The 26,036-nt window shown below is 36.3% G+C and overlaps 5 protein-coding genes and 1 long non-coding RNA gene across 6 annotated transcripts in view; 4 read left to right on the plus strand and 2 right to left on the minus strand.

Annotated features, from left to right (window-relative positions):
• The window catches only part of LOC129796551 (protein sprint), a 64,989-nt gene extending 62,333 nt beyond the window's left edge, over positions 1-2,656 (minus strand). The window contains exon 1 of the mRNA XM_055838611.1: positions 1,641-2,656. Coding sequence (XP_055694586.1) covers positions 1,641-1,655 — 15 coding nt within the window. The 5' untranslated portion in view covers positions 1,656-2,656. The remainder of the gene's footprint in view (positions 1-1,640) is intronic.
• Positions 2,657-13,521: 10,865 nt separating this feature from the next.
• Positions 13,522-15,425, plus strand: LOC129796905 (uncharacterized). Its single transcript, XR_008751284.1, has 2 exons — positions 13,522-14,400; positions 15,108-15,425. It is a non-coding gene; the product is annotated as an uncharacterized LOC129796905 (long non-coding RNA).
• Positions 15,426-21,298: 5,873 nt separating this feature from the next.
• On the minus strand, positions 21,299-21,795 carry LOC129786967 (general odorant-binding protein 72-like). The gene is made up of 2 exons (XM_055822234.1): positions 21,730-21,795; positions 21,299-21,664 (listed from the first exon to the last, which is right to left on the minus strand). Exons 1-2 carry the CDS (start codon positions 21,793-21,795, stop codon positions 21,299-21,301), a joined length of 432 nt encoding a protein of 143 aa, XP_055678209.1.
• A 1,143-nt stretch (positions 21,796-22,938) lies between these two features.
• On the plus strand, positions 22,939-23,654 carry LOC129796895 (general odorant-binding protein 72-like). The gene is made up of 2 exons (XM_055839030.1): positions 22,939-23,030; positions 23,114-23,654. The coding sequence occupies exons 1-2, from the start codon at positions 22,965-22,967 to the stop codon at positions 23,477-23,479; spliced, it is 432 nt and encodes a 143-aa protein (XP_055695005.1). The 5' UTR covers positions 22,939-22,964; the 3' UTR covers positions 23,480-23,654.
• A 275-nt stretch (positions 23,655-23,929) lies between these two features.
• LOC129786968 (general odorant-binding protein 72-like) lies at positions 23,930-24,431 on the plus strand. The gene is made up of 2 exons (XM_055822235.1): positions 23,930-23,995; positions 24,066-24,431. The coding sequence occupies exons 1-2, from the start codon at positions 23,930-23,932 to the stop codon at positions 24,429-24,431; spliced, it is 432 nt and encodes a 143-aa protein (XP_055678210.1).
• Positions 24,432-25,307: 876 nt separating this feature from the next.
• LOC129796894 (general odorant-binding protein 72-like) lies at positions 25,308-26,019 on the plus strand. Its single transcript, XM_055839028.1, has 2 exons — positions 25,308-25,433; positions 25,516-26,019. The coding sequence occupies exons 1-2, from the start codon at positions 25,368-25,370 to the stop codon at positions 25,879-25,881; spliced, it is 432 nt and encodes a 143-aa protein (XP_055695003.1). The 5' UTR covers positions 25,308-25,367; the 3' UTR covers positions 25,882-26,019.
• The last annotated feature ends 17 nt before the right edge of the window (positions 26,020-26,036 follow it).

Below are 26,036 nucleotides of genomic sequence, written 5' to 3' on the forward strand. Positions count from 1 at the left end.
AAATGTCTTCATTTCAATGAAATGTCAATAATCTCCCCATGTTTATGGTCACATGAAACTGTCACTCTGCCTGTCAGAAATGTGTTGTTGTACAAAATGTGCAACAAAGTATTAAAAGAGAGAAAAAAATCATGAGAGGAGATTCCACCAGGCTCATTTACAAATAAGTAAGACATTACAGGCAGCACGTAATGCTGCACAATTATTAATTCGAAGGCAACATGAAATGATTATACACCCACGAGATCATTTTTATCACGACACAAGATTCTTAAATTGGTCTTGGGTTGCATTTCGTCAATTTATGACCATGTATGCGTTTCATATTGTAGCTTTATGAGTTGCGAGTGCGATATTGCGAGGATCATAAAATGCAGAGCTCACAGAAGTTTTTCTGTGCTAAGCGGATTTTGCTGATTAAACTACATTTTGAATTTTTATACATCCCAATCGTAACACTCCCCGTAGGCATCCCGACAGACCATTCCTTGCAGTGCAGTAAATTTGCTGACGCATGGCATTTGGGTGAAAAATTATCGCGCTATGTATGTTAGGTATTGTAGGTAATATAGTAGAAACATCCACGCCGCCCCACGTGATGGTCAATTTGCGGTGCAATCCGATAACACACACATCGCATATATGGCCCATTTGTGTACCGACTCCCAATAAAATAATTCTACCATTTAATGGGAAAAATAAACATGGAATTGATGGGAGATGCATGAAGGAGATAGAAGGGTGGCATTGAACGCGGCGACACAGCATCGCCATACATTTTATTAATTTTCATGTTTCGCACATATTTCCCAGTTAAACGCGTCGGTTGTTTTATTTATTATTTGTAACTGATTCGAGTGGAGATATTTTAATTAACTCTCTAAAGTACAAACGGACTGGATGCTTGGGGAATTGTATATTGAGAGCAGACAGTGAGAGATTCCAAGCAAATGATTTTCAATTTGTTGGCGCGGGGTTAACTCAAGTCAATTGCGCGCGCACTCAATTGGCAAAAAAGGGAGTCTCTCGCAAAAGGAAATTATTTTCTTCGCTTTTTTTGCCTTGAGAATAAATGTGTGTTGGTGCAGAGCAGAAAAAAACGGAAAGACGATGGCCAAATTGAGTTAATTGAACAAAGAACTCACAAATAGGGGTGGGCGAGTGACAAAATTGGCTGCACAACACTAGAATAATTCAATTTGAACGAATGTTAATTCAAGAGTTTTCTTTGGAAGGCTCAGTTTTCTTTTTCTTGATCTTCTAGGAAAAAGAATATTTCCTAAATTGTTCATAAAAGTTTTTTTTTATAAATGAATATTAATACCCTGAGGAAGGACTCAAATTGTCCGAAACGTCAATGTTAAGATAAAATTCTTGATACCAAAAATCAAGGACGAAAGCTTTGATCATTAAATTATTTAGAAATCTTCTTCTATCGTTCGTTACAAATTCATTTCTTCAATATTCGTTACAAACAGAAAAATCAGGAGTAGTAAAGAAAACATAAATTTCGTGAACTTGCAAACCCCCAGTGCATGTTGGAAAATTTGCGTTGCATCCGCGCGCGAGAATGAACACAAAAGCCAAGAAAGATTGGGCATCCAGAGCCCAAGAAATTGCGCTTCTCATGAGTCACCTACCGCAATAACATCCATTTCGAGGTCACAGTCTTCGCAGGAAGCAATTAATCCTTCCCAGGCGGGAGCTTTTTGCAAGAAAACACACTCAAAAAAAAACCCCGACCTAGTGGTCGTCACTCAGCGTGTCTAGCAATCTTTGTCAACACATCACACACATAATTCCCCATCACCTTGATGTTGAGCAGGGAAAAATTTAACATTTCATCACAAATCTATATCTGTGGCACCTTGGAGTACAAGGGGGCTCGAAAAAAAACTCTCCCAGACGGTAATCTAATAGAATACACATACATATGTACATAATATTGGATGTCTAGGAATTATCTTCAATACAAAAATGTATATATTGTAGATTAATCACACGGAATGGTTTCTTGTATCAATAGCGAAGAGAGAGGATCAATAAATATTGGATTTTCACTTCGGTTCTCGTTTTTTTTTTATCGAAGCACGAGAGAGACTTTAAAGAAAGGCAAATATACTCATTAATTGGCAAATGGCAAGGAAATTTCGATCGTCTTTCACACACTAAATGGCGCGAGATTTTGCAATGAATGCAATTTTATCGCACACACAGATTTTTTTCTTTCTTCTTCTTATAATTGCGGCATCGATGATTTCCCAAATAGCCCAATTTTCGAATAAATTAACGGTTTCGTGGACACTTAAAATTTTGTTTTGCTTTCGGACACGCTAAAGCACCTTTTTTTTCGCGTGCAGAGCATTAAATCACTGCGAGATTACAATTTTTTTTCTCAACTTTTACACACGACACTGTGTCCATAAGGAGCTACGTCCATTGCCTGGAAGGAACTGACACCACTGCGTCTCCGTGCGATCGCACAAGCACCAACGTTTTGGCACGGGAAGGAGAGCAATGAAGGCAAAAAAGAAGAAAAAAAAGTTGGAGAATTCTGTAGAAGAAGCTTTCGTCAGGCGCCAAAGAATGGAAGATCGCGAGCTCTCGCGCTTTTCTGTTGCCTCATGACGAACGATCATATGAGACTGTCTCGCGATATTTGAGGCAGACTCTCAATTTCTTTATTCGCAGCACAAAATATGTATATACGGGGAGGAGTGGTGTGTTCGCAAATACATACGGAAAGCAACTCCAGCATTTTTGCCACACATAGCGCTCCCCCCTTTTTGCAGCTCCCGCGTGTTACTGATAAGGTACTCATTATGAGTCTTTCACCTTGCTATTTATCAGCTATGATTGCATTGACAATTGGGTGGAAAAATTGAGAAAATTCAGCTCTTTTTCTCTTCCTCCACACACGCATACAGTCCACATTGTAGGTTCTTAAACTTATGGTGTTTGCGACACCTACAGAGTCAGCATGCATTTTCATTGTGAATTCACAATTAAATGAGAGCAGAATGCTTGTTTTTCACGCGATCTGCTCTCATTCTGTATTCATTTATCTTTTGGAATGCATTCTACTTGATATTTCTGCAATATAAACCTTATATTGCTTACAATGAAAGATGGGGGCTGTTGTGTTTAACAATACGCTATCACATTCACTGAAATTGATTATAATAAAGATTCCTCAAGGAGATGAGAGGCAAATTAACTTCATTTTCTTACAAAAAAAATTTTAAAATATTTAAAATCATACTTATTTCACTTCTTCCTGTAGCAATAACCATATAGCCTTTTGGTCCAGAGGATAAGACAACAATGCGTCAATACTGAATTCTCCAGTTCGAATCCAATCTTGAACAGCATTTTTTTTACTTTAGAATTTCATTTCTAAACTGTTTTTAGAGCATTTAAAAGGAGTTTTATATGTCTAAAAGGAAAAAGAATCTCAAAAATCTGATCGTTGATAGAAAAATAAATAGCTAAACCACGCCGCAATATATTGATGGGATTTCAGCAATACTTTGTGTGTGAAAATGGAAAATATGAAATGCTGTAACAAGTTGTTCTTGTGCCAAATTGTTATACATGTAGCTTTAGCTGAAAATCCGTGTAATTAATTGCCCCTCTTTCTGGCATCACACAAAAAAAACAAATCCTATGAGTCAGTGTACGAGAGAGAGAACCAACTGGTTTCTTGCTCCACCTTTGTGTCCCACTGCTTCCCCAATATGCAAATAATCACCGAAAAAATATATATTTTGTGTAATATGTATGCATATTCATCATTTGGTTAAAAAACAAACACTATAAGCTATCAGCATCACTCTTGTGAGAAATTATGCTTATTGAGAAACGCGCGCTTATCGCGAGTTCTTCATCCACGCGGGCTTTTGTGCGCGCGCGCGCCTTACTTTTTGGTCGGAAAGGAAGTATTAAGTATTGCAAAATTTTTCATGCTCATTGTAACCACCTCGTGACACCTTATTTGGCCCACAAAACACTCACACATATTTCTAGGATTGTGCTGTTGTTGCACCTCTAAATCTCCAAAAAGGTGTGCCCTCGGTTTAGAGAGCTTAAATGCTGATGAGTGGTGTGGTGCATTTGGGGCAAGGAGGTGTCACACACCGCTTCTTCTTCTTCTCCCTCGCGAACCCATGGAGGCTTTTAGCAATGAAAATAGATAAAAAATAAAATCTTGGCAGAATGGAAAGCAGCCAAAGAAGACCAAGGTTGACTATGCAAATTAAGCCAAAAGAGCAGCTAAACATTTTATGTTATCTATGAGCCAAAATTAGGCATTCACACACTAATGGGATTATCAGGAAAATGAGAAAAATCTCACAGCGGGATCTATTTTGGGCGTGCAGAGACGGCAGATGAGAGCCTCCAAGACGCGCCACACAGTTTATCTATCATTTTGCTAATCACGCACTTGGTGGTATTTTGAGATGTTCTTTCTCGTCTGTGCGTATTGAAATTCGAGGCTAATTTATTGCCATTTTGCCTCTCTCCTTATTTCACTCACATAATGCAATTGCACCACTCAAGTTGAAAAGAAAAAAAACTCTTTTTAGAGAAGAAATTTTTGAGCATCATTTAAATAATTTAATTTAGTGGAAAATTTATTTTAAAAATAGGTTTTATAAATAAAGTAAATAAATAATTTTTTAAAAGAGAAAATTGATGGTTTGGAATTCAAGACTGGGGTTAAGTCAGTCAAAAAGGTGAGAAAATATATTTTAAAGACCCTCAAAATGAATTTAAAAGAACCGACTAAAAAATCGAAATTTATGAGATTTAAATAACTAAACCTCTATTAACGGTCGTTAAATTCGAATTAGCAATTTTTGACAAATTATTTTCGTAACGTTTGGCATTTATTTTTGTGTTTGAAATTTTTTTATGCGTTTATCGTTTCTATTATAACATTTAACATTTCTTTTCTAACGATTGACATATCCTTCCAACGATTAATATTTTAAAACATTTCAGCAGTTAAAATCTGGATTTTCATAAATTTTTCTTCAGTTTTTTTCTCTATTAAAATATTGATTTTTATGTTGAAAAATAAATATGAATTTCCCCCTAATTTATTTATAGAAAGTCTGTGTAATTTTCGTTCACAGCGACGGTATGCAACTTGAAAATAAAAGCATATTGATTCAATAAATCCCTACTTTAAAAAATTAGTCATTTTCTGATAAGAAATACTCACAAACACTTACTTCTGAATGTGCCAACACTTGAAGATAAGTTTCTTTTTATTGTTTGAAAATTCCAGGAATGTTTGTAAATTGCATTGAGAGCTGCGATAAAGTGGAGTCATGCACCTGGCACAAAGTACCCCCAAATTATTTCCTTTTCTGTGGCATAACAATTCCTCCTGACTCCCACATTGCTGGGAGTTTTGCTGAGGAGCTCTATGCATGCTCAAATTCACCCACCAGAGGAAGATTTAACCATATGTAGAAACGTGCCAAGTGCTTGCAAATTGCAGATGCAACAAAAAGGCCATCGTGTGCGGATTTTGCCATGGAATTGATATGTGGCGAATAAATCTCCGAATGGCTCGAGCGACATCCTACATTGCATTTTGCAAGCGAACAAGAACAACTGCTGTGCATTTATCTCCAGCACGAGGAATTGACGCGGAATTTTTACTCTGTGTTTGCTGTGAAGAGGGAATCGAGATGGGAATTCACGGGGAGGAGGATCTCATGGTGTTGCCAATAAAGTGCATCATTTGATGGGGGGTTGTGAAAAAAAGAGCAATGGGGTGGGTTTTAAGAGGGCGAGGTAGGCACCATAAGGTGTAACGTGTGATGTCGTTTTTTCTTTCGTAACTTGTGCCAAAAGCAAAACTGTGTGGATCTCTCATCAGATGATGATGATAAATCTCCCAACATACGTGGATAATGATGATTACGGCTGATTCGAGCGTGGGGGAAGGAGGAAATGCCCGCCATTTAATTTATTAAGCGATTCTGGAGCTTTTTTTCCGGGTTCCTCCACCCATTTTTTGAAGCACAGCTCGCACTTTAATCTCACAGAGAGCAGAGCGGTGCAAGGAAAGCACTACGATTATGCAAATATTAATGGGATGGTGGTGCTGTACAAAGAGGGGTGGAGGGCAGCCTCCGTGTGGTTCTCTCTCTATTGATTTTATGAAACACACCACGAAGACTGGCTTGCCCACGTTGCGTCTGCTGCTTGTAAATTTTAAAGTGACCGACGCCAGGGTCTCTACATCAAAACAGCATACAACATGGTCCACCGTCGTAATGATTTTGCATGTGCAGACAAACCCCCCATGCAAAGCAGTGGGGGCATGTGAGGGGCACACTTAATGAAGGCCTTTAATCGTTCGCACAAGCTGCCAGTTCAGAAATTTTTGCGATTGGGCGCCAAACCATACATTTCGCCTGACTGTATGTGATGCTCTAGCTAGAGCTACAATATTTGGATGCTCTTGCAGTTAGAGAAGGAAATACATTTGAAGGGAAAAGGTAAATGTGCTCATTTACAATTTTTATTCTATTTTGTTAATATAAATTAAATGAAAGCTTTCCTTCAGATTAAAATTTTAAAATTTTCCGCCCGAATTTCCCAATAAAGATTGAACAAACTTTTCTTCCGATATCTTTGTCAATTTCTTCAGCTTTCAGCTCAACAATCACGCGCTTTGGATTTGAAGAAAAAAATCCATACCGGCATGGGCCTCATGAGAACCATTCTCATGGGCAAACTTTCGCTGTATTTTTGCGATAAAATCCATCGAAAGTTTTCTATATATTGGAATTCTCAAACAATACGCTGTGATTTATCCCAAAATTATTCTCTTCAATACACCTTTTTTCTCGCGCACAGCATGAGAAAACATACTTTCTTTTTGTACACACACTTTTACCGAGAAAATTACCCTCTTTGGCGCATAATTCATGCCCCAGCGGGGTAGATTGAAATTATGGGTGTTGTTCGGGAGGAATAAAGCGCACGGGTGGAATTTTCTTTGAGGAAAAAAAAAGAAATAAATGGGGTGGTTGGGTGGTAAAGGAGAATTTACAAACTACTAAGAAGGTGGTTTAACAGCACGCCCGCATGAAGACGGGGGTTTTCCCATATTATATACCTTTTCATGACAGCACTAAAGCTCACAAGAGCCCCTCATTTGCATTATGCCCTCTTCACATTTCACCTGGTGGACCACCCACCTCCGCCCGTCATACCCTCAAGCTTTGAGTAGAAAAGCTCCTTTTGTAATTATTTTTTATCCTCATGTGCTGCAGATAATGTGCTTCAAGACGTTTACGAGGGAGTCTTTTGACGGTGCAGAAAAAAGTGGAGAAGGTAGAGGAAGTCCGCTCTCCAAAGAATATTGGCTACATAATTCATTGATGGCGGTGGTGGGAGAATAATTGGGATAAAAAGTGATGTATTTTGTTGCTTTAATCGTCCGAGACAAAGGGACTTTTGTGAAGAATGCAAATTAATTTCTCCAAAACATTGCAAAATGAATGAAAATTTTCCCATTTTCCACCCACCAGACGACGGGGGTGCTCTTTGTCTGCTACATATACCCCCCAACTTGTAAAAACTTTGATGATAGGGTGCAAAATGGTTTGACAATTCCGCGGAAAAAGTTTCCATGCCATTGACGTTGATTTTGCTGCATTGTTCTCTATATAAAGCGGAAATTAGTCCACCCCCGCGTGCTTTTGTGGGGATGGTGGCTGTGGATCTTTCTGTACAAAAGCGGATGATTTATTCGAATGGATCGCGTTAAAATTCCGCACGCTCCGCCAATTCTGTAAATATTACAACAATATAAATTAATGGGTGGTTGGGTAAATTCATCCCCCTTCCGCTCAACTAATATTTATGGACGCCACATTTTTTTTTTCAAGCGGGAGAATTGAAAATTCTAAAAGAGAGAGGCAGTCTCCACTTAGCGAAATTGAAGTTCATCTCCTTTCTGCAATTTCAAGGGGGAAATGATTTTGAGGTAGTGGAAAGTTCCACACACATTCGGGGCTTTCAACACTCTCGGGGGATTTTCAGAGAGAATTCACTTTGGCAATGGGATGAGTTTGCAGAAATCAATTGAGATTTCGGGGGGGGGGGGGGGGGGGTGTTGAAGAATTCTCCGGAGATTTTCAATGGAATTTATTGCTTTGAAAGTTTGGGAACTTTAATAACAAATTATGGACTTTAAACTAAAGAAATTTTTCATTTGATTAAGAGCTTTTGATAAACTTTCAAATAAGTCCATTAAAATGAATTTAAATTCGAATTAATTATTAAGAGAGATAAGAAAAAGATTATTAAGTTGGTGAATTATTTATCTATTATTAAATCAACCGAATTTTCGTATTACCTACAATAAATTAAATTCAAACATTCTCACGAAATAAGGGCTACACTGTAGCTTACCTTTAACCACCAACCCCTGGGGCTGAAGCTATCTGATCCAAATAATCTGACAAATTAAATCTCAATCGCTTCTGACATAAACTATATACGAAACTCTCCCCTCTGTCTGTACTAACACAATTACTAATTACTCCCCCACATAGATAGCAATCGCACAAACTTCAAACATCCACATAATGCGCCAAAATGAGGGCGATTGTTAGACTTTCTGCACACTACCTGTCCTCTATAAGCTCTCTTATTGCATAAGGAAGATATAATTTTATTTTTCTTACCGTCATGTAAGCGCTGCGACCTCTCGGCTGTGGATTGTTGGACTTTTGTCTGCAAGAAAGAAAAAAAAATGTGTGAGATTTTATTAAAACCCATTGAGACACAACATCTCTGTCAAAAGGGGAAGAAGAAAAAAAGTAAAGCAAGAAATCTTTCACTTTTATTGCTATAAGCTTATATGAGGTGATGGAGAGCAACGCACTTCCTGTTACGACCGACTCATTCCCATATTCTTTGAAGCAATCATCATCGTCTCTCCATGAATGTTCTTCCTCGTGTATTTTGAGCAATTTTTCTCAATGGATGCGCCGCTCTTTTGTCCCAAGAAAATGGAACAATTCCATATGGTTGTACCGAAAAATTCACCCCCGCATATGTGGAAGACATTCTCATCTTTTGCAATGATTCTTTTCGCTGAAAGCTCCAACATTGTCTGTCTTTTTCCACGCATTTACACAAAATAATGAAAAACCACCCAGGGGGGACTAAAGTATGTATGTAAGGGGGAAAAGCCTCGTGGGGTGGAAATTGAGAGAAAATTTCAAATATAGAATGTGGAAGGAGCGTCTGCAAAAATGGTCTTTCACGTCAAAAGCATGAATTTATTGTCAATTCATTACCACAACCCCCTCGAAGGCTTTCGGAATGCTTCCATCTTGGGCAATTGTGAGCGAGAATGTGAGTGAGCCACACTACCACCCCTTTCCCGAAAACCCTGCCCGCAGAGACACCCATTTGCATTGTTTTGGTCGGCATTATTGGCAAACTTTCATGCTATAATTTCCACCCTTATCCCCCACTTGAATCAACTTCTCTGCGAGGGGATGGGAGGATCATGAAAGCAATTTTGAGAGAAAGTGTTGAACTATTTGAGATGATACGATGGCCATTAGTGGATGTGAGTTGGGTAATTTATGGGAAAACATAGAGGGGGAGCTTTAAATTTCAACGGACTAAAATACTTTGATATTTGAGGCTTCAGGATCCTATTACATACATATTTGCTTAAATTTTGAGCTTTTTTTTAATAAGAAAATCTCATAATTTTGATCTTGTTCCTTAAAATTATTCTGAAGGAAAAGAACGGACAGCGAGGACAACATTTTATAAATTCCTCATCCAATGATGTAGAAAGAAATTCCTCCTTACCACACCCTCTCTCAAAAGGAGTAGAAGAAGCTGCCTAATACCATCAATCAATTAAGATAGGAGACCCCGAGACTTGTGCCCCCAACAAAAGTGCCCCAACTTTGTCAGTGTGAGGAGAATTTTTGAGAGAAAATGCGCTCCAATTTCGTCAAAGCGGAAGGAAAGGGGGGTAATAAAGTGTCGTCATTTATCACGAAGACGAAATTGTTGCTGATACTTTGTTAGCTGAATTGTACCAGATTGAATTGAGGCATCTCGTAATGAGGCAATCCGGAGGAGGAAATTCTTTGCAATTTGTACGTGGATGTCATCCGTTTGATAATGCCCCCACATTAATAACGATGAAATGGATATTTTGGCCATTTATTATGCTGCATCCTCCCCACGCCATAAGGTGAGATGACACGATACAGCCACCCCTCCTTGCGGTATTAACATTCACCTCTTCAGAAGCTTGAATTTCATTTCCAGGGACCATCAGGGTTGATTTCCCTCGCCTGCCTTGAGTGGGGGTTGGGTGGAAAATGCGATTATGAGTAAAATGGAAAATTCTCGCATAAAATAAAACCGCAAAGGAAATATGATATTATTGAATTTTGCATACGCCCGTCTTGCTTGAAGAGGAAACTTCAAGAATGCCAAATTGCAATTTGCATCTTTTCATATATACGGGCAAAGAGAATACCCAACTGCGGCTTGACAGGCAAATAAAAATTTGAGATGAAAAGAAGAAGAAAAAAACAACGGAAATGCAGAAGAAACTCCCTTTACAATGTCTACCAATTTCACCTTCAATTCTTCTGCACACACAATGGCTTCCGCTGGCAAATGTTAAATAACACTTGACAATTAATTTTGTGTCATATAAGCCCTACCAACATGCGACGTCCGTGTAATCAAGAAGTCATCATCATTTGAAGGAAATCTCGACAATTAAATATGCACAGAAAATGTTTGTTAATCAATTTCACGAAAAAAAAAAACGGGGATATTTCACCACAAAAAAAAGAATCTTTCCTCAACATCTTTCTCAAAGTTTAAGTGCAAAAGTAAGCATTTTAATTGCAACCTTGAATGTGAACCTGTTTGGAAATCATCATCCACACCTTTTGGAGGATATTACAATAAAATTGCCCTTCTGTCTCTATAGGGGAGAGGGGGATAATTTTCCTCAGTACAGACCTAGAAAAAAAAAACAAAAGATTTTCCAAAAAAAAACAACCCACCATTGTGTTGAGAAAATCAAGAGTAAAATTTAAATTCCTCTCACAAAATTACCTACATGACGAGTTGGAATGAATGTAGATTTTTTTTTATAAAAAAAGACAATTTTAAAAAAATCGATTGACCAAAAACAATTTTCAATCGATTCAAAAATAATTTTCTTTTAAATTTTGTAAACAAATTATTTTAATTTGAAAAGAAATTTGTTGAAACGTCGCTGTAAGATCAAAATGTAGCCATTTTTTTAAGTTTCTGTAAAAATTCTTGTATTTTGAATATTTTAATAATAATTTTGAGACTTCTCAAAATAATAAAATATCCTTTAACCTCTAAGAACATTTAGAAAGTTTTCATCCCATAATTTTGTTCATTTTTTAATAAAAATAAATTAATTTCTCATAATTAATATTTTTATATTCGCTTGAAATCACTGCAGAATAAGTCTCAAGGATTAAAAAAGAACAAGCTCGTGGAATATTGGACTCCAAAATTTGGAGTCAAAAAGGACGATAAACGTAAAAAAAGAAAAAAAAATCATAGATTTTTCGTTAAAACTTTGAGCTTAAAGCTATTGAAAAAATATATTTTTAAAACAAATTTTCCTCTGTTGACCTTTAAAGGTTGAATGTTAACCTGCTCACAAGTGAAGAAAATTTTAAATCTCAAACAGAAAAGTGCTATAAAAAAGAAATTTTAAAAATCCTCCTTTTCTTCATCTAACAATTTCTTCACAACTCTACGAAGTTTTTTATTTTAGCAAAAAAAAAAGTCAATGTTCAAGGGTAAACGACATCATGAAAACATCTCACGAGAGTCTGCCTAGTGATCTAAAAAAGAGACAATTTGGATGTGCTAATACTGCAAAATTGCGCCATTTAGCGAAGCATTGTGAAATGTGTGTGTATGTCTGGTGGATTTTTCACTATATCTACAAAACGGAGATGCGTCCCCCGCTTGCGAGGGAAAAAAAGATGTGCACGGACGCGGTCTTTGGTCACATTAATGGGACTCGCGACAAGGGAAAAGACTTTTCGTGTATGTGTCTTGCAATTTAATCTAACAGCATGAGTGAATTCAAAGAATGGGGCTCATTGTTTCACCACGCACAGCATGCAATTCCCTATAGGCTAAGGAGCCCCCAATGCCGGGGCGGTGTATGGGGTACAACACACAATTTCCCCACTTGTATGCCCCTTCTCTTTGGGAGAAAGACAACAACACGGGCTTTTTTTGCTATTTGTCGCGGTGCATGAGGATTTTCAAATGACAACACTTTGAATGTTATAAAAGAAAGAGTTGATTGCATTGATTTTGTTACTCCTGCCGAAGACGCGCGCGCGTAAAGATGAAATAGAAATTTCTCTATCTACTTTATAGGAGATCCCTCAGATGGAATTCCTCGAGTGCCCGTGAAATTGGATTTTTTTCTTCACGCAAAGTGTTTGTGAATAGAATACAGAAAAAAAACGTGAATTTCAGGTGAAAATTCCCTCACACAATGCGTTGTGCCAAAATTTATCTCTTTGTGGTACTTGTGAGTGTTGAAGCATCTAAGCTTCTCTGTGGAGCTGAATTGGTTGCACCCCTGGTGAATCCTCTACAACCCGAAAGGGATGCCAAAGATGCCCTTCCCACGAGGAATCCCGCCCCAGAATACTACAGGTGTTTAGTCCTTCACTGCCACGTTAAGTGGCCCAACTCCTTTTCCACTCAACACGTGTATGTGTGTATGTGTGCATTTCAGAGGTTCTCATCTCGATGGTGCTCGAGAGCGCTTCCTGAAGCGTCCCAGCACCCCAGACAGGGTGGATAGTAGTGCAAGTGGGAGCTTCGTCTCCTCACCTGATTCCAATCGATTTGTACCCTCAGACTATGGAAGGGATCGCATTGGAGGCTCCGCCGCAGCCACAGGAAGTGAGTTTCTCTAAATCCTTGCGTGTGTGGTTTTCAATTTCCCTTGGGGAATGTAAGGAATTTTTCCCAATAAATATACCAACCACCCCTTCTTTCCAAATCAGGCGGAGAATGAAATACCTTCTCCGCATCGTGCTTGGTCAAATGGAAAATTTTCTAAGGGTTGACAGAAAAGCTCAATCTGATTTTCTTTTCTTTTCCACACGTGTCGGCTTTCTACCCCACTCTTAATGCAAAAAAAGTTAATCAAAGGTTTGGGAAATGTTAAAAAAAAATCATATTTCTCAGCGAGATAGAGAAAATTTGAAAAGTTATGTTAAAAGAAATTTTCCGACCCAATTTTCTCTATCTCGCTGGAAAAATTATTGTTTTGAGCTTATTCCAAACCCTCGTTTGATTTTTTTACCCCTCAAACATATTCCAAAAGCTCATAAGTTGAGCAATTTTCTTTAAATATTTCTGTTACAAATTTTATAAATTTCTTTTGTGACTTAGCATAGATTAATATTGAGTATTAGCCAAGAAATACGAGGAAAAAAACAAGAATAAGAACCTAAAATAAAATAAACCAAAATATTACTCTTTCCGTGCTGAGTTGACAACTTCTGCATTAATTGCCAAATCCTCTCCTCTTTGAAATAAAACCAACAAAAGCAACAATTTTGGCACCGAATATACTTTTCATAATTCATCCCAACAATGCTCATTAGGTGCGTGAGAAAAAAAAAGAGAAGAGATCTTTAGATGAATTTTGCTTGCGTGACAAGAAATTAAGACGTAAAATTAAAGAGGTTGAATTTTTCATTAGAATTGTTACGCCAAATGATACTCAACTTTGTGACTAATTTATTGCGATGATGAAACTGCGCGTATTTCGCAACAGCAAAGACAACAAAAATCGCGCACATCTTTTTCAAAAAGGTCGGTCTATCAAATGTACAATCTTCCATGGAACATTTGGGAGGAAAAGAAGGAAAACTTGAAAGGAACGAAAAAAGCTTCTTCAGCAGAAAAGTAGTCAAAGAAAGAATTCTTCGCGAATCGATTCATTCTGTGCCAGATTTGGTGGTATATTGCAATGAGGAAACTTTGCACGCCATGGGGAAGAATGGGAGGAATTTTAGAAAAGAATTTGTCAAGGAAGAAGGGAGTTTTGTGACTTAATGTGCTCCCTTTTCAGGTGGCTACGGTGGTGGTTATGGATTTGGTGGGGGTTTTCTTGGCGCCGGTGCAGGAAACCCCTATGACACGTACAGAGGTCCATACGGGCCACCCCAGATGATGGATTATTCGGGCTTTGGAACAGGATTTAGCGGCGGCGGTCTGGGTGCTGACTATGGTGGGCACACAGGATATGGATTCTTTCCTGAACCACCTTCCCATCAGTACAGCGCTAAGGTAATATAATCTTACACAGAGTTGTATGAAAAGAATTAGATAAAAGAGCCAGAAATGAATTAATTTTATCAATTTTTGATAAATATTGATTATTTTTACGAATAATTTGCGGAAAGGATTTTTTTCAATGATTTTATTAATTTCTTTGAAATCTAAGAAAATATTTTTCTAACCGACTTTTGTTTTTAAAAAATCCTAAAGACATTTTTCCAAGCATTTTTCTTCATCAAATAATAAACTTTAACCCTTTAAAAAATTCTTTTATCGATATTTTTTTAATTTTTTCTCGCAATTGATTGGCAAAAATTTAAAAAAAAAACAACTCCTTATAAATTAAATAATAAAAATTATAAAAATCAGATTTTTAGCCGATTTTAAATATTTAATAGAACAATTTAATCGCTATTTGATAGCTTAATTATTGGAAAATTAAATAAAATAAATCCATAAAAAGAAAATAAAAATATCCCTCAAACAAATCCACTAATTTTCTTAAAATTAAAACCATCAAAAATGCATAAAATCTTAATCTTGATTTATAAAAATTCTCAACTCTCTTAGGATAAAATCTCTCTATTGTAGCACAAAGAATCTCTTTGAATTTTATGACCCTTCCATGTGCTATATATTTTTTTTGGAAGGAATTTCGGAGTAATGAAAAGAATATTGCCTGTATGCCTCTTTTTCTTGTCTCTTCCCCATAAAAGTCCCTCTTCCTCCCCCTGGCCGGGGCGGCACTTTTGGGGGTGGCGGCGGCACTAGTGGCCAATCCTGTTCTCCTGCAACTCGGTGTGATTTCCGGCAAACGACGGAAACGTAGCATCACAGACGACGACCATGCACATAAATTGGCTTACAGAGAGCAAATAAGGAGGTAATCCTCGTGCAGGACAACACACCCAACGGTCTTGCTAAATTGCATGAAATTCTCCTGCTGCTTGAGAACTTTGTTCAGGATCATTGCAATTTTTTTATGTGTAAGAATTTTCTATATATGGCAAATACATTATAATTTATAGTGAGAACGTTTTCATTTGGAGCGAGAGTGTAGCGATGTGATTGCTCCTAGAGGAAGGGAGCGAAGGGGTATGAGGGAAAAACGGAAAAACTATCGCATAGTCACCTTATTACAACATCATCCGTCGTCATTGTACGATAGTGTGGGCTTCACTTGGATGGCTGGCGAGACACATTCAGCGATAAGTTGGGCGAGAGTGCATTTGGTGTGGAGAGTCTATATCGATGTGTGCTCTCCTCTCATACAAGAAGCTGCATTCCATGCACGACACAATCACTTTGTCACTTCACTTTAATTATATTAGAAGAAGAAGAAGAAAAATGAAGAAATATATTATACATAATATGAATTGTTGATTAGTGCGAGAGGCCACTGTTGGGGTGACTAACTAATGATCATTTTAGAGCACTAAAATGGTGTCAAACATTCTTGTTCGACGCACTTCATATCACTGAGAAAGAAATTTATGAGTTCAACTCTAAATATTCTCATTTCGATAAGCTAAATGTGCTTTTGTGTTGTGATTGGGGAATTAGGTGATTGTCTTGCCTCCCGCCACACCACCATGTCGCAGTGATAAAACCAAACTCAATATACCCCTCTTGCTATATCTATAGGTAGGTATCTCTTTTCGTGTAGCTCTACTCATGACATAGTGAAAGGTACATGCGAGTCTGGCCAACAGATAAAAATCCAAAACAAACAGCATGGTGAATGTGGAAGATAGCAATTTGGTGTGGCAAAGCTACAATGAACTCTCTTTGCGCAAAAGAAGAAAAAATACACAAAGAGTGAGAAATAAGAAAAAAAAATAATATGAAGACAAAGTCGAAAAAGAAAAGATAAATAAAATATGAGAAATGGAAATTTGTGTCGTTCTCTCTCGATACTACTTCAAAATTTTCTCACAGGGTGTTGCTTATTTGCAAGAAACCCAGATCAATCTCCACATTATAGAGAAACTCTACACTTTATCAGGGGTGGACAACCTGTAAAGCGAATTTAAAAAAAAAATAATTTTAACGTAAATTTAATTTAAATAATTGTCAAAAGTTGAAAACGTTAAACGATAGAAAAGAAACGTCAAACGCTACAAACGTTAAAAAGGTAACTTCAAGCATTAAAAAAAATCAAAAGTGAAGAACTACGTCAAATCCTTTAAAAGAAAACTCCTCTAACGCTATAAAAGAAACGCTAAACCACTGAAAAATGTTAAACTCAAAGAAGAATATTCTAACGTTAGTTTATCATCAAAGAACATAAAAAAGTCAAATGTTTGAAAGTGTAAAATGCAAGAAAAGAACAATCAGGCCTACAAAAACAACGTCAAAAAATCATTAAACGTTAGTAAAAGAACGTAAGAGTTAGAAAAATTCTCAAAAGTTCGAAGAGAAACGTCATTTAGAAAACAAACACAAAACGTTAAAGAATTTTCAAAGGCTCGTAATTATGAATTTTCAAAAAAAAAGTATTTTCAGCCTCCTAACAATCCAAAAGAATTTAAGAATTCTGGTTTAAAACTATAATTCTAAACTTTTGTTTTCAATTAATTTTTCCTACTTTTTATACACCTAACGTTATTTTTTCTCCGTCAAATTAACACAATTTTAAATCAGTCACAAGAATTTCTTCACATTAAAAAACCTAACATAAATGTTGCTGAGAAAATGCATTTGTGAATTAATCAACAAAACCATTTAAACAGCACGTACTTTGCAGTTTCTCAACCCCTGCCACAGATAATCTCCGAAGCTTGCAATTTCTTCACTTGAAATTCATTGAAAAAAATCCACGAATTTGCTCACAGTGCAATTAATTAAAAGAAAATGAATTTAGTGCTCCATTTCAACTTTAATTTAAAAACTCTGAAAAATTCGCAAAATGTCTTTTTTGCAGAGAGAAAAAAAAACTAGCGGGAAGTTGAAGATCTTTTGCAATCTGCATAGTTCTTCCTGTGTTCTTGGTGAGTTCTTGGGAAAATATAATAAACGACGGGAGATAAAAATATAATGTTGAGAGAGAATATCATTTGAATTACGCACAATTAAACTCCCTCTCATATGGGAAGAACGAAAGATGCCATGAGGGGCGCAAGATGTGCTGTGAATGAATCATCTTTAGTCGAGGGTCCCCTTCTCAGGGCCAGGGTTCTCTTTAAAAAAAATTCATGGAAGCATAAATTTATGCTGGACGATTGGTTGGAATTGGTTGCACTTGGGTTGCATTGCTGATGCGGTTAATTGGGCCCTATCGTTGTCCCATCGTGGTCACATTCGAGGGTCATGGAATTTAAAAACAATTTGTTTGAATTTAAAAATTAAAAAGCAGCAAAATGTGGATGATTTTGGATGACAATACACATCCTGTGGCAGATTCACGAGAAAACACCGCGCGCGTGTGAAAGAGCCCGTGACTCATGCGTGGCAAATATTTTCCAGAATTGGGGAAATTCCAGCGCATGAATGTTTTATTTTTTCAATTTAATTATTGAGATCGCGATTCCGCCAATTGATGGCGTGCCCACCACGAGGCAGAAAAGCCAATAAATTTCCATTGTCCGCCAAAGTGAGAGTTGATCTGGCTTTCTGGCTAGATTTCTTTTTCATTGCCCAACACTGCGTGAAAAAGAGTTATTTTTGCGAAAATCAAACTGAGAGTTTTTCATTCATGTTATTGGCTCTTTCCATGCACTTTGGCTAAAAAAAAAATTGCAAGAAAAAAGAACTTTTCGTGCGCATGAGAGATGAGTTGGCTTGAAAAAGGTTAAACCACCTTCACTCTGCACCTGTACACATCACTTGCACTCTGACACACCTCAAACACTGAATTTTTCACGGCAAATCCATCAAAATCCACTCTTTTGGGGGCACAAACACCCTCCTGAGTCCGTCGTTTTGGTCAACACCGAGTGAACTGAAAGTTTTTTGCTTTCATTCGAAAACTGAATCATGTTTTTGTATTTAATTCTCCTCCATCTCCTCACACGAAAAAGACACTAAGCGCGCGCGAGAGAATGAGTTGGCAGCAACAGGCCGTCCTCTTTGTGCCCGTATTCAACATCGCGGCAGCATTCATATAGCAATGTTCGCGTCTGATGTGCCATGCTCTCTGCCCCGGAACGAATTCCCAGCCATTGATGATGCCAGGCCTCTGGTGAATGAGGCACAATACGGTGAGCCTCCAGCTGAACCCAACTATATGCTTGCCCAATAAGTCTTCGCGGTGGATTCTTCGTTGGCCCAAGAGATTATACTGGTTTGATGTTTTGGGTCTTCTCGTGCGCGCATCTTTTTCCGCGATCGCGAACGGGTCACAGGCGTCCCATTTATGACAAATCGGTGCTTGAACCCGTGCACTGAAGGTCACTGAATGTGTGAAAAATCTCTCAAATTTGCCCCAAAGAGCTCAAAGGCAGCTTAGAGGCTTTTCCTCTATGGGAAAGATGTGGAGGAATCAACCCCAATATTGCACCCACTCTCTCTCAGCCACATTCGGCAACGATAAATTTCAATTTGGACATTTGTCGCTATTTTATCCCCCACGAGGGGGTGGAAAGTTTTCAGTCCACGTCAAATATTTCACTGTGTGTCTGACAAGCTCACCCACGCGCATCAGACGAGCAAACACCCCCATATGACGGGGGTTGAATGAATACCTTCACAGAGTTGGTTAAAATGTTCGATAAATGGATTTTAGCTTGGAATTTTACTTGAAAATTAATTAGGATTTTAAAAAATCTTGATCAACAAGAGCTAGAAATGAAAAATTGAAAAATCTAGGCAATTAAAATAACTAGAAAATCATAAAAATATTTTCATAGATTTTCTAAGCTATATAGAAAGCTATAAATCTAAAATTGTGGATCGCTAGAAAATTATAAAATAATAATTTTATTTTATCTCTCAATCAAGTTTAAACATTCATTTCTTCCCCAGAAATAACTGAGTTATGTATAAAAATATCAGCTATGTATTTTCATATTTATTTCATGGAATACCCCCTCAAATTCGGAGGTAAATAAAAAAAATTAAATAAATATTTCTCTTTAGGTGAGCACAATGTATGCAAAGAGCATCAACCGAGGAAGAAACCGCAACATCGTCGCAAAATTACTTGCAATTTTTTTAATACAACGCCGAACGTGAGAGTATGAGCAAAAAAAAACGAGCTCAGTGCTTCTTTTCTTGCCAATATAATAAATTCAGAATAATTTCTCAATGTCTCTCACAGAAATGTCACGGCGCAATTTGTCAAGAAGATTGAATTTAATTAATGAGATAGAAGTTATGTCTAATCTAGAGAAATTAAAACCTTTGCAACTCAGTTGAGGGTACACAGGAGAGCCGGAAGCGAAAGCTCACAGTTGGAACCCTTCTGCGTGCTATATACAAGAGGGGTTGTGGGACATATAAAAGAGACAATTGTGGTCAGGAGAGTCCTCTCAAATGGAGCATTTACTGCAAATAAATCCACCCTATTGCACCCCTTCTTGATATCAACACCCCATCAACACCATAATGCGCAACATTGGCTGTTCGGGAAGCTTTTTTTTTTCACCGCCACCACCGCACTTGTCATCATTTTAATTATCACGACCAAGTGGAAAAATTGAAAACAAGTCAGACCCCTCCGTCATATGGGCTTGTCAATCGTAATTAATGCCTTGCTAGCCGCAATTAGAGATCTTTTAATTGGCGCTCTCCCCATCGATTCATCTTTGAGGAAGTGACACGATCACCTCATATAAAATTGTTAACAACGCGATGATATTTCTCAGTTAGCAGCTTTTCTTTTGCACAAAATAGTTTTTTTTTAAGGAAAAAAAGGTGATAGTGAAGAAATTAATTTCTGGTAGAAGAAATTCTTCCACCAAATATCGCGCAATGCAAATAGGCAGGTTATCGGAGAAAGTGATCTTTCTTGTAGTGATTTTCCTCTCTCTACCCGGATCACCTATCTTAGCGGCAAGTTCCCCATACTTTGAGGCGCACACATATTCGTATTTTTCTAACGTTAACCCTTCGCTGCATGCGCATTTTCTTTGCAGAAAGTAACTCATGAACAATTTGAACAAAATGGAAAATTAGTAAGGAGAACGTGCCAGCCTAAATTCAAAGTTCCTGACGAACAAGCAGATCTAATTGGAAAAGGAATTTTCCCGGAAGAGAAGAGTGTGAAATGCTACGTGAACTGTATACTGGAAACGGCGCAAACAATGAAGAGAGGAAAACTCAACTATGATTCTTCTTTGAAGCAAATTGAACTTCTAGTTCCGGATGATATGAAGGCTGACTACAAGGCAGCCCTGGAAGCATGCAGAAATTCCGCTAAGGGAATAAAGGATAATTGTGAAGCATCATACGCTGTACTAAAATGTAATCACAAAAATAATCCATCCTTTATCTTTCCTTAGTATCCCACCCTATCCATTGAAAGAAATATTTATATGTCAAGAAGAAATTTCGTTTTAATTTGCTTGATTAACTGTGGTATGAATTTAAAGAGCAGGGTAAGTAGAAAAAGACTTCATTTGAAAGTTATGATCAAAGATATTTCCACAAAACCAAAGGAACGTATTAAGTCCTTTTTTGTAGATAGTATATCGAGGGCTGCATTGTAAAACCGGCTAAGTCGGTATATGAGCTCCGAACCGACTTAGCCGGTTTTACAATGCAGCCCTCGATATTCATATTTACTCAAATTTTTTACAGAAATAAATTAGTCAGATTGTAATAAAAGATTTTAGATCTATAGTGTTTGTGTGCCCCAGCCCAAATTTAAATTTTCTTTTTTTTTAAATCTTAAGGGTAGAGAGCATTAAAAACTGTAAGAAGTTCTAAAACAACAAAACTGAAAAAATATATTTTATAGAATGATTTTTTAAGGGAAAACAAAGAGTTCAGTATTCTTGTGCATGCACAGAAGAAGAGCAAATCCGGCCTCGCAGTGATCCTTAATGCCATCTGTACAGGATTTACAAACTTCCATTGCTTTGATGTTGGAGTCCTTAATTTCAGGCGGAAGAAGGAGTTCAGCTTGCTTCTTCATTGCTTCATATTGGAATTTTCCACGCTTCATTGACTGCATATTCTCAAAGACACAATTAACGTAGCATTTGGAGTCCTTGTTGTCGGGAAAGATTCCTTTAGCATAGCCATCAGCTTGGTCATCGGGAATGTTGAATTTTGGTTGACAAATTGATCGTACCAACATCCCGGCTTTCTTCATCTCCTCCAATGAAACTCCCTAATTTAAAAATCTTTGATTAGAACTTTTGTCCTTTAAGATTTATTTTCTTAAGTTATCTTTACCGCATTTGCGAATTGAACGCCACAAATTATCACAAAAAGAGGCACAAGTTTCGATGTATTCCTCATTTTCTTTGCACTTTTATTCCTTCACAAAATTCAGAAAGATTAAGACTGTTGAAATTCTTCCGAATTGAATCTCTTTTATACCAAAAAATTCTTCCTCAAAAACATATAATTAAATTTCAAGTAAAAAATAATCAAAATATCAAATTGTTTGTTGTGAACGTGGAAGAAAAAAACTAATTTCCCTGAAGCTAAGGTTCTTGATGAGGTTTTCAGCATTCTCTAAGATCTTATGGCGTTCAAAGGAATTTTTCAGTAACGTCACTTTATTTAATTTGCATATCCGTTTCTTAGTTTTTGTATATTCGTTTAAATTGCTATTTCCTTTATAATTTTCGTTTAGGAAAAAAATTATAACCAGTTTTATCTAGTTTTCCTATTGCGTACTATTTAGAGAAATTCATTCATAAAGCTTTAAATTTTTTATAAAATTTTTGTTTTGAAGAAAACGTCCTAAAATTCGATTCAATAAGAAACGAGAGAGTACAAGAGATTTAAATAAAATAAAATTCATTTTTTTACACTAAAATATGCAAAAGAAAGTCTTTTTCATTTATTAAAGAAGGATGGAAATTTTCTCCTTTCAAAAAATAATCAAAAACTTTTCTAAAAGGATTTAATAAGAATTTTCTATAAAAAAAATATTTTACCCCTTCCGTATATTTATGAATGAATTTCCCCAAAAAAACAAAGAAATCTCAATTCATTAGAATGACTTTTAAACTCCAAACTACAGAGAAAGTAGCAGATTTAGTGAAATAATAAAAAAAATTCTCTACGATAATCTTTTTGATCAACTATATGTTTTCGTCTAATTTATAAAAAGCTTAAAAATTAATAAACTTCTTTATTAGATAAAAAAAACTCCGATATTTAAGTTTCCAAATTTATTTAAAAAATACCTCTTCCGCCCTATTGATTGTGTGCAATATCAGACGAAAACATGAGACAGCACCAATTACTTTTCTACATTGTTGCAGCATCTAATATTGAATCTATAATATTGAATATTATAGTAAATAATATAATTTTGGAAAATGCAATTCATAGAATGTAAAATATTTTTTCTCGAAGAGTAGCTATAAAAACGTCTTCCTAAATGAAGATTTTTGTAGTGATTTGTGCAGTACCTCATCTAGTGGAATACCAGTGATAAGAAACAGTGATAGAAAATGGGAGGAATCTACAAACTAGCATCCCTTGTGGTGCTCCTTATTGGACTAAAAATCGCCAATGCGGTTAGCTTAATGAAGAAAATTCTTTTTAAAAGAAATTTCCACTAATTCGAAGATCTAATGAATTAATTCTAAATTAAATTTAGGGAGTAACTTTCGAGCAAATGCAGAAAGCTGGTGAACTCGTGCGTTCAATTTGTCAACCAAAATTCAAAATATCCGACGAACAAGCCAATGGCTTCGGCAAGGCACAATTTCCCGACGATAAAAACTCCAAATGTTACGTGAACTGCATCTTTGAGAACATACAGTCAATGAAGCGAGGGAAATTCCAATTTGAAGCTACGAAGAAGCAAGCAGAGATCCTACTTCCGGATGACATGAGAGAGGCCAGTATTAAGGCTATGGTAGCCTGCAAAGGAGCCACAGATGGCATTAAAGATCCCTGTGAAGCAGCGTATTCTCTCCTTAAGTGTCTCCATTCCAATCACGAGGATTTCTTTTTCCCATAAAGGACGTAAATTGGAAGTTATAATTTTAATTTTAAGTCAGTTAATTTTATTCTTGTGTCATTGTCTTTCCGGTTAAAAATATACTTTATGTAGGTATTAATGCAGGAAGTAGCAAATTTAGCGAAATAATAAAAAAAAATTGAGGCACAGACATATAAATTAAATAAAGTGACAATACCGAAAATAAATTTAACATGCTTCCAGTACCCAAAAATCCCCAGAAGAACTTCAAGATAAAAAAGTGTTTCTTTTGACTTTCCTTAACCGCCTCAACCGCAAATTGATATTTAGTTTTGTTTTTGTCCAGAAGAAACTATAATTATGTATTTTGGACACTTAATTTTAGTAGATGAACAGAATTTTTGGGTATAAAAGACATTCAACTTTAGAGAACATCAACAGTCTCGTATTGAAAATTATTCTCAGTGGATCATTTTGTGAAAAAAAAAGATGAGGAATACTTCGAAACTTGTGGCTATTTTTGTGATAATTTGTGGCGTTCAATATGCAAATGCGGTAAAGAATACTTGAGACAATGAATTTTAAAGAAGAAAATAAAAGTTCTAATCAAAGATTCTTTAATTAGGGAGTTTCAGTTGAAGAGATGAAGAAAGCCGGGATGTTGGTACGATCAATTTGTCAGCCAAAATTCAACATTCCCGATGATCAAGCTGATGGCTATGCTAAAGGAATCTTCCCCGATGACAAGAATTCCAAATGTTACGTGAACTGCGTCTTTGAGAATATGCAGTCAATGAAGCGTGGAAAGTTCCAATTTGAAGCCACCAAGAAACAAGTTGAGCTTCTTCTTGAGGGTGAGCTTAGAGATGCAAATATCAAAGCTTTCGAAGCTTGTAAATCCTGCACAGATGGCATAAAGGATCACTGCGAGGCTGGATTTTCTCTCCTTCTTTGCCTCCACAAGAATACCAAACTCTTTGTTTTCCCTTAGGTTTGCAAAGAATTTGTAATATTTGTTTATGTAGTAGAATTTCTGTAGATTCTTTTTCGTAATGCAATTTGAAAAAAATAGTAAATAAAAGAACTTTTAATAAAAACATTTTTTTTTAAGATTTTTTTCTCACGCAAATGAAATCGACTGAACTTGAACTTCCCACACAAGACTCAACTTCCTCCTAGATATTAAGCAGGAAATAGGAATTTATTGAAAACAATGATTTAGCAAGAAAAAAGAAGAGTTCCTATGCAAATTAAATAAAGTGATTTGAAAAAAAAAATTTCAAGTTCAACAAAAATAGTTCCGTTTATCGACAAATTGATTCATGCATCAAGTGACTTTGCATTAGGCTGATTGTTTACCCAAAAATGTAAAATAGTAGGAATTTTTTAATCTTTTTGATCCTTCTTTAAAATACTTGGTATGCCACGATTGTGGTATACCAACTAATAATTTAATATTCCCTACGATAATCTTTTTGATCAACTATATGTTTTCGTCTAATTTATAGATTTTAGATTAAATTAGATTTCATTTATTAATGCCCAAAGAAAAATACATTTTCATAAAGTAGGACTTAGCTTAAAAATAGCTTAAAAATGAATAAACTTCTTTATTAGATACAAAACCCCGATATTTAAGTTTCCAAATTTATTTAAAAAATACTTCTTCTGCCTTATTGATTGTATGCAATATGCAATATCAGACGAAGACATGAGACAGCACCTTTCTACATTATTGCAGCATCTAATATTTTCAATCTATAATTGAATATTTAATCAGCTAATTTTGGAAAATGCAAATCATTGAATGCAAAATTTTTTCTGCCCAAGAGTACCTATAAAAACGTTTTCGTAAATGAAGATTTTTGTAGTGTTTTGTGCACAACCTCATCTAGTGGAATACCAGTGATAAGTAAAAGTGATAAAAATGCGAGGAACTTATAAATTAGCATCCCTTGTGGTGCTTCTTATTGGACTAAAAATCGCCAATGCGGTTAGCTTAATGAAGAAAATTCTTTTTAAAAGAAATTTCCACTAATTCGAAATTCTAATCATGAATTCTTAATTAAATTTAGGGAGTAACTTATGAGCAAATGCAGAAAGCTGGTGAACTTGTACGTTCAATTTGTCAGCCAAAATTCAAAATGTCCGACGAACAAGCCAATGGCTTCGGCAAGGCTCAATTTCCCGACGATAAAAACTCCAAATGTTACGTGAACTGCATCCTTGAGAACATGCAGTCAATGAAACGTGGGAAATTCCAATTTGAAGCTACGAAGAAGCAAGCAGAGATCCTACTTCCGGATGACATGAAAGAAGCCACTATTAAGGCAATGGTAGCCTGCAAGGGAGCCACAGATGGCATAAAGGATCCCTGTGAAGCCGCCTATTCTCTCCTTAAGTGTCTCCATTCCAATCACGAGGATTTCTTTTTCCCATAAAAGACGTAAATTGGAAGTAATATTTTTAATTTTAAGTTAGTTAATTTTATTCTTGTGTCATTGTCTTTTCGGTTAAAATATATACATAATGTAGGTATTAATGCAAGCAATAAATTTTTCTTTAAAAGAAAAGTTTAATTATGAAGCTTACGATT

This window comes from Lutzomyia longipalpis, chromosome 1 (genome assembly GCF_024334085.1).
Source record: "Lutzomyia longipalpis isolate SR_M1_2022 chromosome 1, ASM2433408v1".
NCBI classification, from domain to species: domain Eukaryota; kingdom Metazoa; phylum Arthropoda; class Insecta; order Diptera; family Psychodidae; genus Lutzomyia; species Lutzomyia longipalpis.